Here is a 14,671-nt window from a genome sequence, read left to right as displayed (position 1 = left end):
CACGAAAAATATTCAACCTTGGATTGTTTTCACAAGAGTTAATAGACGGTGCCATAAAGTTAAATCAAACTAAAAACAAGTGCAATTCTAAATTAGCTTTATTAAATACTTTTCAAACAATGTATAAAAATACCACGTATAAAAGTTTGACAATAATTCGGACAGTACAAGATTGGCAATTTTACCAAAATGTGACAGCATTTAGATAACCAGCATGTTCTACATTTCCTTCCTTACAAATGTGCTCTAAAACATCTGTGTGAAAATATCTGCTGTTTGTAGAAATACCCAGCAAATGTAGTTAAAAAAAACAGGTAGAAACATAGCAAACATTATGAAAGAACTTAAATCAATTAAAGTCTGCTTTTCTACCAAAACACATTTTCCCACCCTTTTATCTCTTAGCAAACCAATGGGGTTACGTCTTAAAATACAGAGCTCAAAGAAAAAAAATTATATTATAAAGCCACTGATATTACGTATTAAATGTAATTTAAAAAATGGAATTAAGAGACCAAAAACCTGATTTAAAAGAAAAAAAACAATACTTGGTGCTTTAGCATTAACAAAAAAATGTAAAACAAGCAACATAAGATATATATTAATGGTCTTGCAGTCTAATGATCATTAACAAAAGATGCAAGATTAAGAAAACTATAGTGAGGTGCTGTTTGCAAGGAGAAATTCAAATGAATCCAGAAACAAATTAATACTTATTCCCACAATCCAAATAAGTTTAAAATTTTATCTCCAGCAATCTAGATGTAAACAATGTTTGCATTTGCTGTGCACAACTGCTGATTTAGTTTTTATTTCTCTTTTAGATTTTCCAGAAAATCCTCTTTCTGTAAAGGACGTAGGAGATAAAAACCCAAACAGAAGTAGCGAGAAGGTTCTGGATGAGGTGCTCCGTGTGGGACTGGCTGTTGGCCATGCGCCAGCGGAAGGGAAAGTAGTCCTCAAACACTTCGTGGCCAACGTACACAAGGATGGAGTTCATACCTGTAAGTCAGCCAAATGAGAGTGTGTGAAGAAACGGTCACATTTATTTCCCCCCTAATTCAAATAGGTAAAGGGGTTCAGCTGGGTTGTAAAAATGACATAATAAAACAAACACTCCAGTAATTCAGCTCTGTAGTTTGGACAGGCTCACCAGGGTAGTAGAAAGGTGCCCCAGACCACCATTTCTTGACATCAACAGTGTAGTAGACCAGCACGAGCAATACAAAGGCAAAACAAGCCAATGTAGTCACATAGGACAGTGACCTAGAGGTGAAATAAAGATATGCAACGTAAGTATTTAAAATACTATGTAATTCATATATAACCACATTTATAAGGGTTGATATTTAAAAAATAAAATGGGGAAAATGCACATAAATGAATATGGGTTACAATTTGGGAGGGACTATAAGGGTAATTTTCCTCTGCAGTCTCTTAGTATAACACTAACAGCCTGCTAAGTGACTAGTAACACAATTAATGCTAAGTTAAGTGATACAGATATAACTCATGGGTTGATAAAAAAAAGCAAAAATAAAGCAGGTTCCAACTAGTATTTCTTCGAAGAACAAGTACATTCATTTGTTACATGCATGCAAGTCTAAATTACATGTAGCTGAAACAGAAGACAGAGATGCATTAGTCAGACGTTTCCTGCCTGACACGGTCTGACCAGCAGGTTCAGGATTTTTATCAGAGAGAGTAAAAGGGCTGTACATTCCTTGGTAGAGGTAGTCATTTTTGAATCTAGTATATAAATCAAGGAATTACAAGATTACCCATTTCTTGCATCAATGTGATATGTCCCAAACGCCTTTATCTAGTTTTCATAAACTCCCAAAATATATCAAAATACACACTGCTTTGTTTATAGAATAACAATGCTGTATTTTCTTAGTTTTGAAGCATTTAAAAAATAGATGGGTGGGGGGGGGGGGGGAACTCTTATCTGAGCTACACCTACATTAAGAGTTCTTTTTTAAATAAATAATTATAAAAGTTATTGTTTTCAAAATGTACAAAATAAATGCAAATCAATAATCAAGACTGTTAGAAGATGGTAAGTGTTCACATTAAAAATAAAAACTATATTGTTTGGAGACATATTCTCAAGCATTTGTTCAACTAACTCCAAAAACTAACCACTTTCCCATCTTTAAATACTTAGGAGCAAACCTTACCACAAGTTCTTGTTAACAGGGATGAAACCTTTGTCTGTGGAACACTCAGTCAGCACTGCTGATATGGCTCCCTGTGGGATGAAGAACATTTCATCATCTAGTCAACCACTAACATTAAAACGTACGTTTCAGCTAGATAAGTCATTTCAACAATTTAAATATTGAAAATGTTTTTCACCACCCACCCAGCAAGATGAGCTCATGCATTGATGCAAGAATTGTTGAGTATGAACACAGCAATGGTAACCCTCTCTTTTGTTTCTGGGTTTCAAAATGGTTTTTAAAAGGTTTCAAAATCTAGTCTGAATCTAACCTCTGGTTTACAAAATACACAACCAATTCCACTGTCAATTATCTTTCTAAACAAAGAGAAAGACAAATTATAAATGCTGTGTGGGAAAAATTAGGTACATACATGCTGCTTTCCCAGAATTTAGGGAAGGAAGTAGCAGCCAAGTGATGTAGATCAATTTGCCCTCATTAACTGATCCACAGAGTGACCACATCACGTGACTAGTTTCCTTGGCTGTAACATACAATGTGGTAATGCGATGTCTAGAAGGGAAGACATCAGCAATGATCTTAGATAACAAAGAAAGGTTGCTGCTCCTCAACCTGATAAGCGCTATAAGGGCATTCCCAACCTGTTGGAAAACCATAATTCTACATAGAGGAAGATTATTCAAAAGTAACATTTAAGATGGTTCCAAATCTTTCAATGTGTGGATGTCCTAACAAGGTTAGATGGTGAAGTGTGCGGAGAGAATTTACAAAAAAAAATAAAAAATCTAAAGTTATAAATCTCAGATTCCCAATTATAGGATCTTGAATTTTAAAGTTCATTATACTTAAAGTAGGAAAAGACCAACAGACCAAACACATCTACTGATCTGTTGTTACCACCACAGTGTTGGAGAAATGATGATCTGGACTTGCTCTGCGACTTCAGGGCCCTGGTACCATGCAGATATTGAGTCGGCCATAACTCGTCTGTAAACCAACATATTCTAAAGACATGAGCTCATATGCCACCTATCTAAAGATGTCTGGAACTGGGAGATCAAGGACAGTGTTATCTAAAACAAGGAACAACGTTCCCCAAGAGAAACTAGCAAGGTTTTACACAAAAGAGCCATTTCTTGTCCTTCACTTTTCACACACAGCTTTCTCGTTTTGGCTTAAGTTTTTTTAATAAATTAGGACAGCTTTGAAACTGTAGCATTTTTTCTACAATGACTTAAGTTTTAAATAGTAACCTGTTAATATTACTTGCTTAGAATTTAAATTAGAAAAATATTTTTTATTCAAAACAAGAAGTTTGGTTCATATAGGAAATGAAAGCCATCTCTCAAAACATAAAAAAATGTAAAAGGAGTATTCATTTTGAACAATATATATTTTTTTCCAAATGTGTTTCATTTGTAGTTAAATTAACCTGTAAATATGTTAAAAAGAATATAGTGAATTGATATCCTTTCTCTAGCTTGAAGGTTAGTCACTTGAAAATGTTATTCCCCTGTGCCATTAATCTGAAACTTAGATTTATATAAAATATGCCAAAAATTGACTTTGAAAACCTATTTGGCCTGTGAGTTCTCAGATCTACTAGCATAATCAATGTTGATGCTGAAGTAACAAGGAAGTAGCTTACCAGAATGAGACCCCATATTAGAAATCTTGAAATAACCCTTGTGGGAACATCTCTGTAGTGTAATAGTATCTTCCCAGCCTGGGTATAAAAATGATACGCAAGTTACAACCCATTACTCGACGTTACAGTCTTCAACTTTTCAACAAATGTTATTGTTAGAGGCAAAGCGAAAAATAAATACTAACCTGTAATCCGAGGAAAGCCATGAGGACAGAGTTGATGCTTCCTAAAACCCCCTCTGGATCAAATGGCATTTGAGTTGCATAAATCACCTGAAGATTACAGTGACAGCAAGGATGTGTTAGAACTGTGATCTGGAGCACTTTTAAATTAACAGTAATATGTGTAAAACTGTGAAAGGGCTTAAAATTAGACATGCACCGATCAGAATGTAATGGTCGATTTCCCATCAGTCACCTGAAGAGCTCTGAACCCAATATATAAATATGTGTCTTATCTAAAACAGCAGTCAAAATATATTTTCTGGCCTTACTTCTGTAATGGTTATTGATATCGGGAGCAGAGAGAGAAGGTAGTCGCTGTATAACAGGGTCGTATAACAGGGTCATAATATTATCTAAAACAGAGTTAAATGATTACAGAGTTGATATTGTACACCCTATATAAGCAATTATCACAACTAGCATTGATAACACAGCAGGTTAGTGTGCATTTTACCTCAACTTTGAAATTCTCTAAAGGCTTACAATTTTTTCCAAGTCCAGCACGTTTCATTACAGACAGAGGTTGAAAAGTGATTAAGTTTTATGTAATGAATTAGCTTTCCTGTAATACAGGTATACTCAAAGTGTTTCTCTCTTTCTCCCTTGCAGCACATCATAGACAATACAGTTTCCTTTAAAGCACCTTTTCCAACTGACTTTCTATTCGTTCACCTTATTGATACTGACAACAGATCTGTTTTAGTCTTCTTTTCACAGTAAAAGCATCCGCACCGAAGAGTGCTGCAGTCAGCTGCATTCACTAGTTTGAAAAATTCATACTTTTGAGTTTCTGACTAGCCAGTCTGGACCGAACAAGTTGAAAAATCGCATGGATTTGGTCAGCAGCTGATTGCTTGGAGCATCTCTAATTAAACTAGCACATAATAAAAGATTGCACAAACCCTTGATGAGGGAGTTTGATAAATGTGCTTCTCTCCCAGTAGCCAACGATCAACGTAACCAGCCGCTCCACCAGTACAGTTCGCATGGAGGCCCATGTCCCCGATCCCACCTGGACCCAGGTATCCTCTGTACCAACATGAGGGGATAACATTAATGCTACCGATGGGACAGACAGGTTAGTTTCACCTTTATTGACTGCTTCAGTGTTGGCTAAGTTTTTATAAACAAACAAACATATTTGCCCAAGTTTAAAAATGAGATTGAATTTAATACTGTAAAAGCATAAAAAACAAGGATATATACATTTCTGACTTAGGATAAAGATAGTCCTTTCCTATGTTACGCAAAACAAAAACGTCTGTTTATTGTTTCTGCAGGAAAGCGCTGGTTGACTCACGTTGGGCAGTCAGGCACAGGGAGAAGGAACGTGAGGCACAGCCAGACGATTTCCAGAAGAAGCACGCAAATCCAGGCTGGCCAGTACAGCAATATGTCGAGGCCAAGAGACCACCACACATCCTGGAAAACAGATGGCCCTCAGTAACAATTGGAACAGAATCATGAAGGTTTTCTAAAGCTTTCTTTCAAAAAACGTAAGAAATGTTAAAGAACGGTGGTGAAGTAGAGCCTTTGACTGACTGTTGTGAGTATGTCCAGATGTCCTCTCGCCACCAGTAAGTCCAAACTAGCAACAACCAAGTATGACCAGGCGAGGCGCTGCAGCACACCGGGGATCCTTAAGTTGTCCAACGATACTGTGTAGTAAATTAAAAAAAAAACTTTGGCAAATATACAAGTTTAAATAAAACAACAACTATCAGCTAAAAAAACCCAACAACAACAAAAAAGACACATTCTTGAGACTTTAGAACCGAATCAAAGAAAAAAATCAATCCTGTTTTCATGAAATGACAAAAAAAACATCCACTGTAGAAACTTCTCCTTACATGGTCCAGTGCAGTAGTTTGGGTTAATGATGAAGACGCCGATGAGAAACAGCTGAGTGCTCCTCCATAGGACTTTCTTGAGCAGAGAGGAACGGCGCGCGCCCCCACGCAGCATGGAGTTGATGGAGAGCGCGATGGATGTACCCATGATGAACACAAACCTGGTGGAGCACAGGGACATGCGGTCAAGAGTGAGAGAAAACTGGAAGGGGCCTCTAGGAGAGCCAGAACCATCAAAAAGGCAAACATTGTGGCCTGAAAGCTTCTTGTCTAACTTGTTATACATAAAGCATAACGTTTCAAAGCTAATTTTTCAACACAAACTGTAACAACACTTTGAACTTTTCCAGATTTTTAAGAAGTCTTGTTTTGCAGGAGAAAATAAAATCCAACAACATTCATTCTGGCATTTATTTGAAGCGCAAATTTCAACGTGCCGCTGCTGATATTCTCTTAGTGTACACATCCACAATAACTGCAGCTAAAAAAAAAAAAAAAGATGCTTCAAACCAACAGTTCAACTTGTCTTACCAGGGGAATACAAGATCTGCTACTGTGAGACCTATAGTGGGAAGGGCGAGAGATAACCAAATCAAAATATTAAACAAAAGCCGAGTGTCATTTCGAAGATGTCCGACAGAAGCCATACAGACTGATGAAAAAGGAACGAGGCGGGAACGTTAGGCTCACCATTCCAGCTTGAATGCCTGAAGAACCAGTATCGTCCTCCTCCGTAGTTCACAAACACCATAATAACCAAGGAGATACTAAAACAAAAACAAAAGGAGGAGAAACTTTTAATGACTGCAGGGAGCTGATTTATGCAGGTATTCACATCCCCCTCAGCCTGATCAAATTAAAACCACAAAGATCAGTTGATGTTATTTGGATTTTGTGTAACAGACCGACAAAAAGCTGTGTTTTCCTTTTCAGATAAAGTCCTGCGCACATATATATTCTGACCTCTTTAATGTGATACCCCTTAATAAAACCCACTGCAATCAAGTATTACAACTGCAAACCTACGCAGCTAGGCATGGCTATTCATTTAATCAGGGTAAGGAGCACAGTAATTACTGTGCTCCTTACCCTGATTAGATGGATTGCTGGAATTTCTTACCTACTAAAAAGAGCACTATTTGTTTTACACAAACATAAACACACGATGAAACACGCAGTGGAACATGGAGGTGGCAGCATCATGCTGCGGGGATGCTATTCCTCAGAAAGGCTATTGTCAGAGTGAATAAGATCGACCTAAATGCAGGGGAATCCGATTAACCTACTCAACAACAAAAAATACGGCTAGGTCGGAAATTCACTCTTCGGCCAGAGAACAACTCTAAACACAGAACCAAATTTAAAGGGAAAGGTTAAGTTTTGAATTTTCCAATCTCCAGCACCCGGGGTCTTGGAACCTTCAGGTGCATTTTTGCTTTAACACACCTAATAATTAGCAGGGCTGAAACAATTAATCAGATTGATCGATGACTGAAATAATCGTCACCCAATTTAGTAATCAAATTATTAACTGGAGTATAGTTTACCATAGTTTGTGCCCCCTAGTTTACTACCAAACATGTGCTACAGTGGCCCAGTCCAAGTCCAGACCTAAATCCAAATGAGAACGTGCAGCAAAAGTTGAAAATGAATGTTTAAATGTTTAAAGATGTTCTCCATCCAATCTGACTCTTATTTTTCCTCAAGGGCAAAACATTCATTCTCTAGATGTGTGTAAGAAGAAAAGTTGAAAAAAGCTTCTCTTTATCACTTTGTATAACCTGACAACCTGCTGCAGCTGCAGAGTTTAGTTCATGTGTGAGCCCATTGTATTTTACTTTGCTGGGACCTGTGGAGTGTTTCAGAAGACGCTAGGAGGAGCCTGATACAGATAAGGATGAAATTCTCCCCTAGATTGAAGGTCTAGGTTTGGAGTTAACATTCTTTTCCTAAAAGTTACAACGGTGCTCATCAGAGCCAAGCGGAGGTTTCCGAAGACCTTCCCATGCAAAACTGTGGTGTAACGTCAAGCACAGATAACACTGGTATATAAGGGAGTTTTTCATTTTGTCTAGTTAGAACAGATGGGTAGATGCTGAGAGCTTTATAACATCATATTCTGTTCTCTCCTCGCAAGGATCCGCAAATGTGATGATTGAGTGAAAATCCCCAATCCCTTTCTCGTTAACTAAGAGTACTGTTTTCATGTGCAGGGCAAGAAAAGAAAAAAAAAAAACATACCCCATAGTCTTGCAAACAGTTTTGGTTCTACAAAACATTTGCTAAGGAAGGATTAACACAAATGACTGTGACAGTTATCAGACTAGTTATACAATCGTGTATGCTTTTTGCTTCCACTTCACAGTCCCTAACTACTTTGTGTTGGTTTGTTACATTAAATTTCAATAAAATGCATAGATGTTTTTGTAGTAATAGGGGAAAAAAAAGGTCAAAAAAAGTCAATGGGAAATAAATATTTTCACAAGGAATTAAAAATGGCTAAAAATTTATTTTAATTTCAAAATAAAATCAAGTATCCAAACAGCTACAAAAAAAATTATACACTAAAGCATGTGTTTTTTTGCTTAGTCATCAGCATTTAAGAATGATTACGGTCAACTGATAACGCACCTACGAGACCAACGAGACTGAAAATTTTTCCTTGTGTGGGAGTACAATAATATGCAATACATTCAAAGTCAGCTGCCATACTTTTTATTTATTGTGAGAATCACATGAAGAAAAGATGACAAGTCAGGCTAACGCCGTTAATCACTTAATGCTGCGTCAGCTGAGCTGGTCTGAGATACCGAGGCGGGTCTTACCCTCTAAACGTGTCCAGGGAACGAAGCCTCCTGCTGGCGTTGGCCGGGGAAGGGAGGATGTTGTCGGTAACTAGTGCATCTATCCGAGGGGACCCCAGTTCCTGGATGGTGGGAACAAATTTACACGTGAACTTTAGTCTTTTCTAGCAAAATAAGATGCTTAAATCACAAAGGAATTCCAGAAATCCCCGGCTGAGAAACACCCACAGAGTTAATGAGCCTCTCTGCCTCCATGGAGCCGTTGACTCTAAGGACGAGATCCCTCACGACACCAATTCTGGACGAGAAATCACAGTCTGTTTAAGGGGAAACGGCTGAGAAAGCACTTTGAGAGGTACGTTTGGAACCAACAACACTGCTTAAATCATTTCATAAACCAATTTAATCCAGTCCCACCTCAACAGTCTACTTCCGATGGCAAACATCAAGGCCAGTCCCAAAAAGACGAAAAAGGCCACCAAGATCGCTGCAGGGAAAGAGCGGGACATTAGTGGGACGTCGTTTGTGCAAGTCCCAATCTTGGGTACCAAATATAATTTAACCTTCGACCGCGTGACCCCCCGGAGTAATAAAGCGTTCGTGTGCGCGACACTCACGTATGTTACTGTTGACAGGGTCCGAGTTCGTCACCAGGGAGCAGTTGGCGAGCGAGACGTTGTTCAGATTTTTCATCCACAGAGAGTAGTTCCCATGCTCCCCAAAGTGGAACTGAACTCTGGGAAATAGTTAAAGGTTAAAGTCATTTCAACTGGATATTAAATTCATCAACGAAGACCGTCACCTACAACAGGCTTTTGTAAATACGGTGCCCAGCAAAAGGCAATCCCACCGCTCAAACCTTTTCATTTCATCATTTCACAACTCCGCATGTCTATGCATGTTACTGGGATTTGTTGAGACAGACCATCTCAAAGTGGTGCACAATTATAAGCTAAATGGAAATGGATGCATGGCTTTAAGCATTTTTTTGATAAATAAAAACTTAAAAAAAATTGTGGAGCGCACTTATTCTTTCTTTCTTTAACAACACCCCTAATAGATCAATTGCAACCATCAAACACGAGTACTCTGTTTTTTATGTCAATAGAAAGTATACTTGGCTCACTTCTTTTATGTCTAGCTGTATCTTTGTCTTATTTTTGCTTTCCATAGAAAGTACTCCTGGCTCATGCTGCTGTGCTTAGCTGTGTGTCTGCCATTATCTCTCTGTATTCTCTTTGTTTTTTCCCCCACTACACAGATTGCCCAAAAATAGTCCACCTGTGAGTAGTTTGCCCTTAGTATAAACCCAACTTCAAGAACAAACAGCATCATAACAACCAAGGAACACCACAGATAGGTCAGGGTTAAAGATGCGGAGAGCTTTAAAGCCAGGTTAGCTCATAAAAGATATGAACAACTCACCGAGCACCTTTCAATCAATCAACTGAAAATGGAAACAATATAGCACAACTGCATACCAACAAAGTCATGACCGTCCACCTAAACTAATATGCCACTGCCTAAAAATAGCCATAAGAAGTGTTAGGTGAGACCAAAGTCTAACTAATCGGCCTTCATGCAGAATGCTACTTCTGGAAGAGAACTACCATTGACTGCACATTTCTCTGAACACAGCATCCCTGGTAGTAGTGGCAGCATCATGCTGTGGGAATTTCCCTTTGCAGCAGGGACAGAAAGGCTGGTTGGAGTGGATGGATATACAGGAGGATCCTGTAAGAAAACCTGTTGGAGGCTTCAAATGCCTTAATACAAGGACTGAGGTTCACTTTCCAGCAGGAAGACAACCCTCAACATACAGCCAGAGATGCAACATAACTGATCAGATCAAAGCTTATCTGTACGTTAGGATGTCCCAGCCAAACTCCTGACCCAAATCTAATGAACATTGTGCGTCAAGATTCAAAAACTGATATTGACGGACATTCGCCGTTCAATTCAGGTTTGACCTATTTTAACAAGAGGAACAGGCAAACATTTCAGTCCCTGCAGGCGTGCAAAGCCTAAAGACATCTCCCAAAAGGCTTGCAGCTGTAATTGCAGCAAAAAAGGTGCATAATAAAAAAAAGTATTAAAAAGGGAAGACTACACACACTCTTAAAAAATGTGCATCAATGTCCCTCTGCACAACTTTGTGTTGGTCTATCACATAAAACCCATTGGAGTTTGTGGTTGTGACATGACAAAATGTAAAAATAATAAAAATAAATAAATAAAAAAAGAACAAAGTATGGATACTTTCACGGGACACCGCAGATCGCAAAACGGCATAAAGCTACGACCCTCAAACATGTTTATAAAACTGTGTAACTGTCAATGTAAATACGCCATATAACTGGGAATGCTACTGCTGATGCAGACCTTAAGGATCCAAGCACATGATTACCACACATGACCCCCCCGCCCCCCCCCCCATCCATGCAAATATGGGACCACAGGGAGTTTATCCACATACTTACTTGCAGAGCTCCTTGACCTCAGGAGTGCTGTTGAGCTGCAGAGCTATTTCATGCTGTGTGCTCACAACAAAGTCCACTGAACTGGGCTGACCAGGGCTTCTCCCTGCAGACACCACCCCGAGGTGCTGGTACAAACACTAGCACACAGGCAAGAAACAGATCAGAATGTTTTTGTGCCACTTTTATTTATTTATTTTTTTGGTGATGCAGGGCTGTCATGGGTAAGGTTAAGCCCACCTGGTAACAGCGCTCTGACCTCCAGGACACCAGGACGTCTGTCTCCAGGTCATTGCTGACTGTCAAAAGCGCCTCGTCCATCTTCAGAGCAAGGTGTCGACGGGAGTCAGCTGTGGGGAGGGAAACAGATCAGATGGCATCCGTTAACAGTCCGCCGTCTCTTGCAACACATTAAAAAAAAAAAGGTGTTCTAGTCAAAAATAACGCCGCAGCCGACAGCTCTCTGAAGCCGACACCGATCCAAAGCAAATTCCCACGCGTATATCTGCCACGAAAAACATTCAGATCATCGGGAACTTGTGAAAGAAAAAAATATATATAGACTATCTGACTACATAAGGGAGATCCTGAATGTACCGCTTCTTAAGCATTAAAGAGAGGCTGTAGCTCCTACCAGTTTGGTGGCTGAAATGCCAGTTAGCGATAAGGTGCGCAGCAGGACTAAAGCATGTGAGGTCTGCGGAGGATATGGCTGCTGCGTTCACTGGTCACATGCTGGACGGCTCCCTAAAATAGCCCCAAGAGGGAAGTTCAAATGTCTGCGGCGCACTCCGATGTGCCCTTTTTCTGCTCTTTAGCAAAAGCAGAGAGCTTGAAGGTTCATTTAAACAACACGTCCGTGTTGGCGAATTACTATCGGCTTCCACAGTGTAAACAGCGAGAGGGGCTAGCGGAGAGTTTGGTTTAACATTAGCCAAATAGCTCCGCTGCTAACGCGTCCTCAGAGAGCTGTCTCTGATTTCATTTGCCAACATTTTTTTTTTCCGTACGTACGCGCAGAGACCTCCGCCGTCAGTGGCACCGCGCAGACGGCCACGGCCACGACAATGGCAGCGAGGAAAAACACATTGGTTTGCTCAGAGCGCTTCATTTCGTTTAGCTTTTCCGGCTTCACCCCTCCAGCTGACGAGGACTGTTTTGGATTATCATCAGGTTTGCTTTTTGCCATAGCACAGCGTACTTCCTACTCTTCCTTGTTTCCATAGCGTAGTGGGAGCGTGAAGGGACAAAATAGCTGTCACCTCATCCCTGCCACCTGACGGCACAAAACAAAGGGCATGCAGTGGGTTTGTCAGCATGGCAATCTCCTGGTACGACATATGGCATACGTCTGGAGAGGTAACATACCTCCACATTATTAAACAATATTTAGTTTCATGTACGGCAGATGAAACAAGTGTGATAGAAGGGTGGAAGGAGAACTTTGAAGAGTTGATGAAAGAGGAAAATGAGAGAATACAAAGAGCAGAAGCAGTGATCATTGTGGATCAGGAAGTAGCAAAGGTTAGTAAGGAAGACAATGAAAAGGATGAAGAGTGGAAAGGCAGTTGATCCTGATGATATCGCTGTGGTGGTATGGAAATATCAAGGAGAAACAGCAGTGGAATTTTTCTACTAGGCTGTTCAATGAGATTTTAGAAAATGAAAAGATAACTGAGGAATGGAGGAGAAACGTGTTGGTACCAATTTTCAAAAAACAAAAACAAAAAAAAAAACAGAACATGCAGGGTTGTGGCAACTAAAGTTGACCAGTCGTAAGATGACTGAGCGCCCCCTCGTCTGTGAGCAGCAGTATGGTTTCAGGCCATAAAAAAGTACTACAGATGCAGTATTTGCTTTGAGGATGTTGATGGAGAAGGAAAGCAAAGGTCAGGGGGGAGGCGCATTGTATTTTTGTAGATCTAGAGAAAGCCTGAGACAGGGTGCAGAGAGAGGAGCTGTGGTATTGTTTAATGAAGTCTGGAGTAGCAGATCCACACACTAAATTATAATCCCATGACAAAAGTTCACTATCAACAACATAGTATTGGCCCACTTGCTCATGTGCAGTCAGTCTCTAGAAACTGTGTGGGCCTAGCCATGCTTTTGTTGCAAATTAAACAAATGTTACAATCTGATTTACTGAGAAAAAAATGTAGTATTCAACATAAAGAATTCAGCAGACCACATAACATTTTCTGTTTTATCCAGTTACTACATTTTACGTTATAAAGCATGTGACAATTCAGCTGGCACAGGCAGAAGAACATTTAATTTAAAAAAAAAAAAACATATGGGTCCAAATGAATAAAATAAAGGTCAAGTTAGTGATTGTAATGGTTGCTTACGCCGTGCAAAGAAAAACCTCTAATTTTAGATTTTGCTTTAAAGTAAAGATAAGATGCAAATTATGCAGAAAGATGCCCAGCCTGGGTTTGAACCAAGGAGCTTCTTGCTGCAAGGCAACAATGCAGCCCTTAATGAAAAAAAGTACAACCATAAAGCCATTAGGAATAGTCTCCAATATGTTTATAGGAAATGTTGAATACAATTTTACCAGCATTTGATGGTTCAAAAAACAACAACACATTTTTTTATTTTAATACGGACAATTCTGATATCCTGACAAAATGTACCAGTAAATTAAACACAGGCTCAGAAAACACCGTAGCAGCGCAAATGACAGGTTACTGGTTTCGATACACCTCCCCATGCCAACTGTGCAGCTCATGTTTACAAGCTTCCCTGATTTTCAGATTTAAAATGTACAAACACTATCAGCCCACAAATGTATCTTGTTGCTAAAAACTACCAAAATTAAAAAGAAATTTCCAAAGTAATTAATGTGCCAACAGACACAACAAATACATAAAATTAGTTGCAGACATTTACTATTGCATAAAATTGGACATAGACTGATATTGTTATGGTATTTTGATTCGCCTGAATAATTTCTAAATGTCTATGAAAAAAGAACAAATAAATTAAGTCAAAGAAATAAAATAAGGACCTCAATAAAATAATTAACACTGAAGCTGAAAATTATTAAATAAATAGCCATGTTAGATTTTTTGCCTTTAGTATAAAATATAAAAAAATCCAACTCTACTTAAACCACACTCCATACCATTTAATTATCGAAATTTAATCATGAAATCGTTTTTTTATTATTATTATTATTATTATTATTATTATTATTATTATTATTATTAACTGATTCTATGTTTTATTTAGTTTTTTTTTTGGCTACTTATTTTTGGACCATTTATTTGATTCTGTATTCATTTTCTATTTTTGAAGCGTTGGTTCCATAAAGTTTGTTGCAATGGTAACATTTTCTTAAACTATTTAAATTCTATTCACATAATTTCTTAGTCATCGTCCTGAAAATTCCCTGAAGGTTTGTACTGAAATGCGTAGTATTCTCATTAGCCACATCTACACGCTCTACATCTATACTCGAACCACACTTTTACGGGACT

The 14,671-nt window shown here is 38.8% G+C and overlaps 1 protein-coding gene across 2 annotated transcripts; it reads right to left on the bottom strand.

Moving 5' to 3' along the window:
* Nucleotides 1–80: 80 nt before the first annotated feature.
* Nucleotides 81–12,447, bottom strand: hgsnat (heparan-alpha-glucosaminide N-acetyltransferase). 2 transcript variants are annotated; one of them, XM_036136875.1, is made up of 18 exons: nucleotides 12,204–12,447; nucleotides 11,430–11,539; nucleotides 11,193–11,329; nucleotides 9,330–9,448; nucleotides 9,130–9,199; nucleotides 8,941–9,010; nucleotides 8,734–8,834; nucleotides 6,599–6,675; nucleotides 6,440–6,470; nucleotides 5,909–6,069; nucleotides 5,601–5,716; nucleotides 5,359–5,480; nucleotides 4,961–5,087; nucleotides 4,020–4,106; nucleotides 3,835–3,912; nucleotides 2,184–2,254; nucleotides 1,154–1,266; nucleotides 81–1,002 (listed from the first exon to the last, which is right to left on the bottom strand). In XM_036136875.1, the coding sequence occupies exons 1-18, from the start codon at nucleotides 12,376–12,378 to the stop codon at nucleotides 821–823; spliced, it is 1,947 nt and encodes a 648-aa protein (XP_035992768.1). In that variant the 5' UTR covers nucleotides 12,379–12,447; the 3' UTR covers nucleotides 81–820. The 2 variants fall into 2 exon arrangements, with proteins under 2 accessions (XP_035992768.1, XP_035992769.1); XM_036136876.1 differs by lacking the exon at nucleotides 12,204–12,447 and adding an exon at nucleotides 11,824–12,054.
* Nucleotides 12,448–14,671: the final 2,224 nt, after the last annotated feature.

This window comes from Fundulus heteroclitus, chromosome 5, assembly GCF_011125445.2.
Source record: "Fundulus heteroclitus isolate FHET01 chromosome 5, MU-UCD_Fhet_4.1, whole genome shotgun sequence".
NCBI classification, from domain to species: Eukaryota; Metazoa; Chordata; class Actinopteri; order Cyprinodontiformes; family Fundulidae; genus Fundulus; species Fundulus heteroclitus.
The sequence above is the reverse complement of the archived record's forward strand: the minus strand, read 5'-3'. Positions and strand labels throughout refer to the sequence as shown.

Excerpts from the sequence above, each read along its gene's own strand:
- hgsnat (XM_036136875.1), bottom strand. The coding sequence starts at position 12,378 with ATGGCAAAAAGCAAACCTGATGATAATCCAAAACAGTCCTCGTCAGCT. Across the intron at positions 11,540-12,203 it reads GACGGCGGAGGTCTCTGCGC|CTGACTCCCGTCGACACCTT; the intron begins GTACGTACGGAA and ends CCCTCCCCACAG. Across the intron at positions 2,255-3,834 it reads TAATATGGGGTCTCATTCTG|GGAGCCATATCAGCAGTGCT; the intron begins GTAAGCTACTTC and ends TTCATCCCACAG.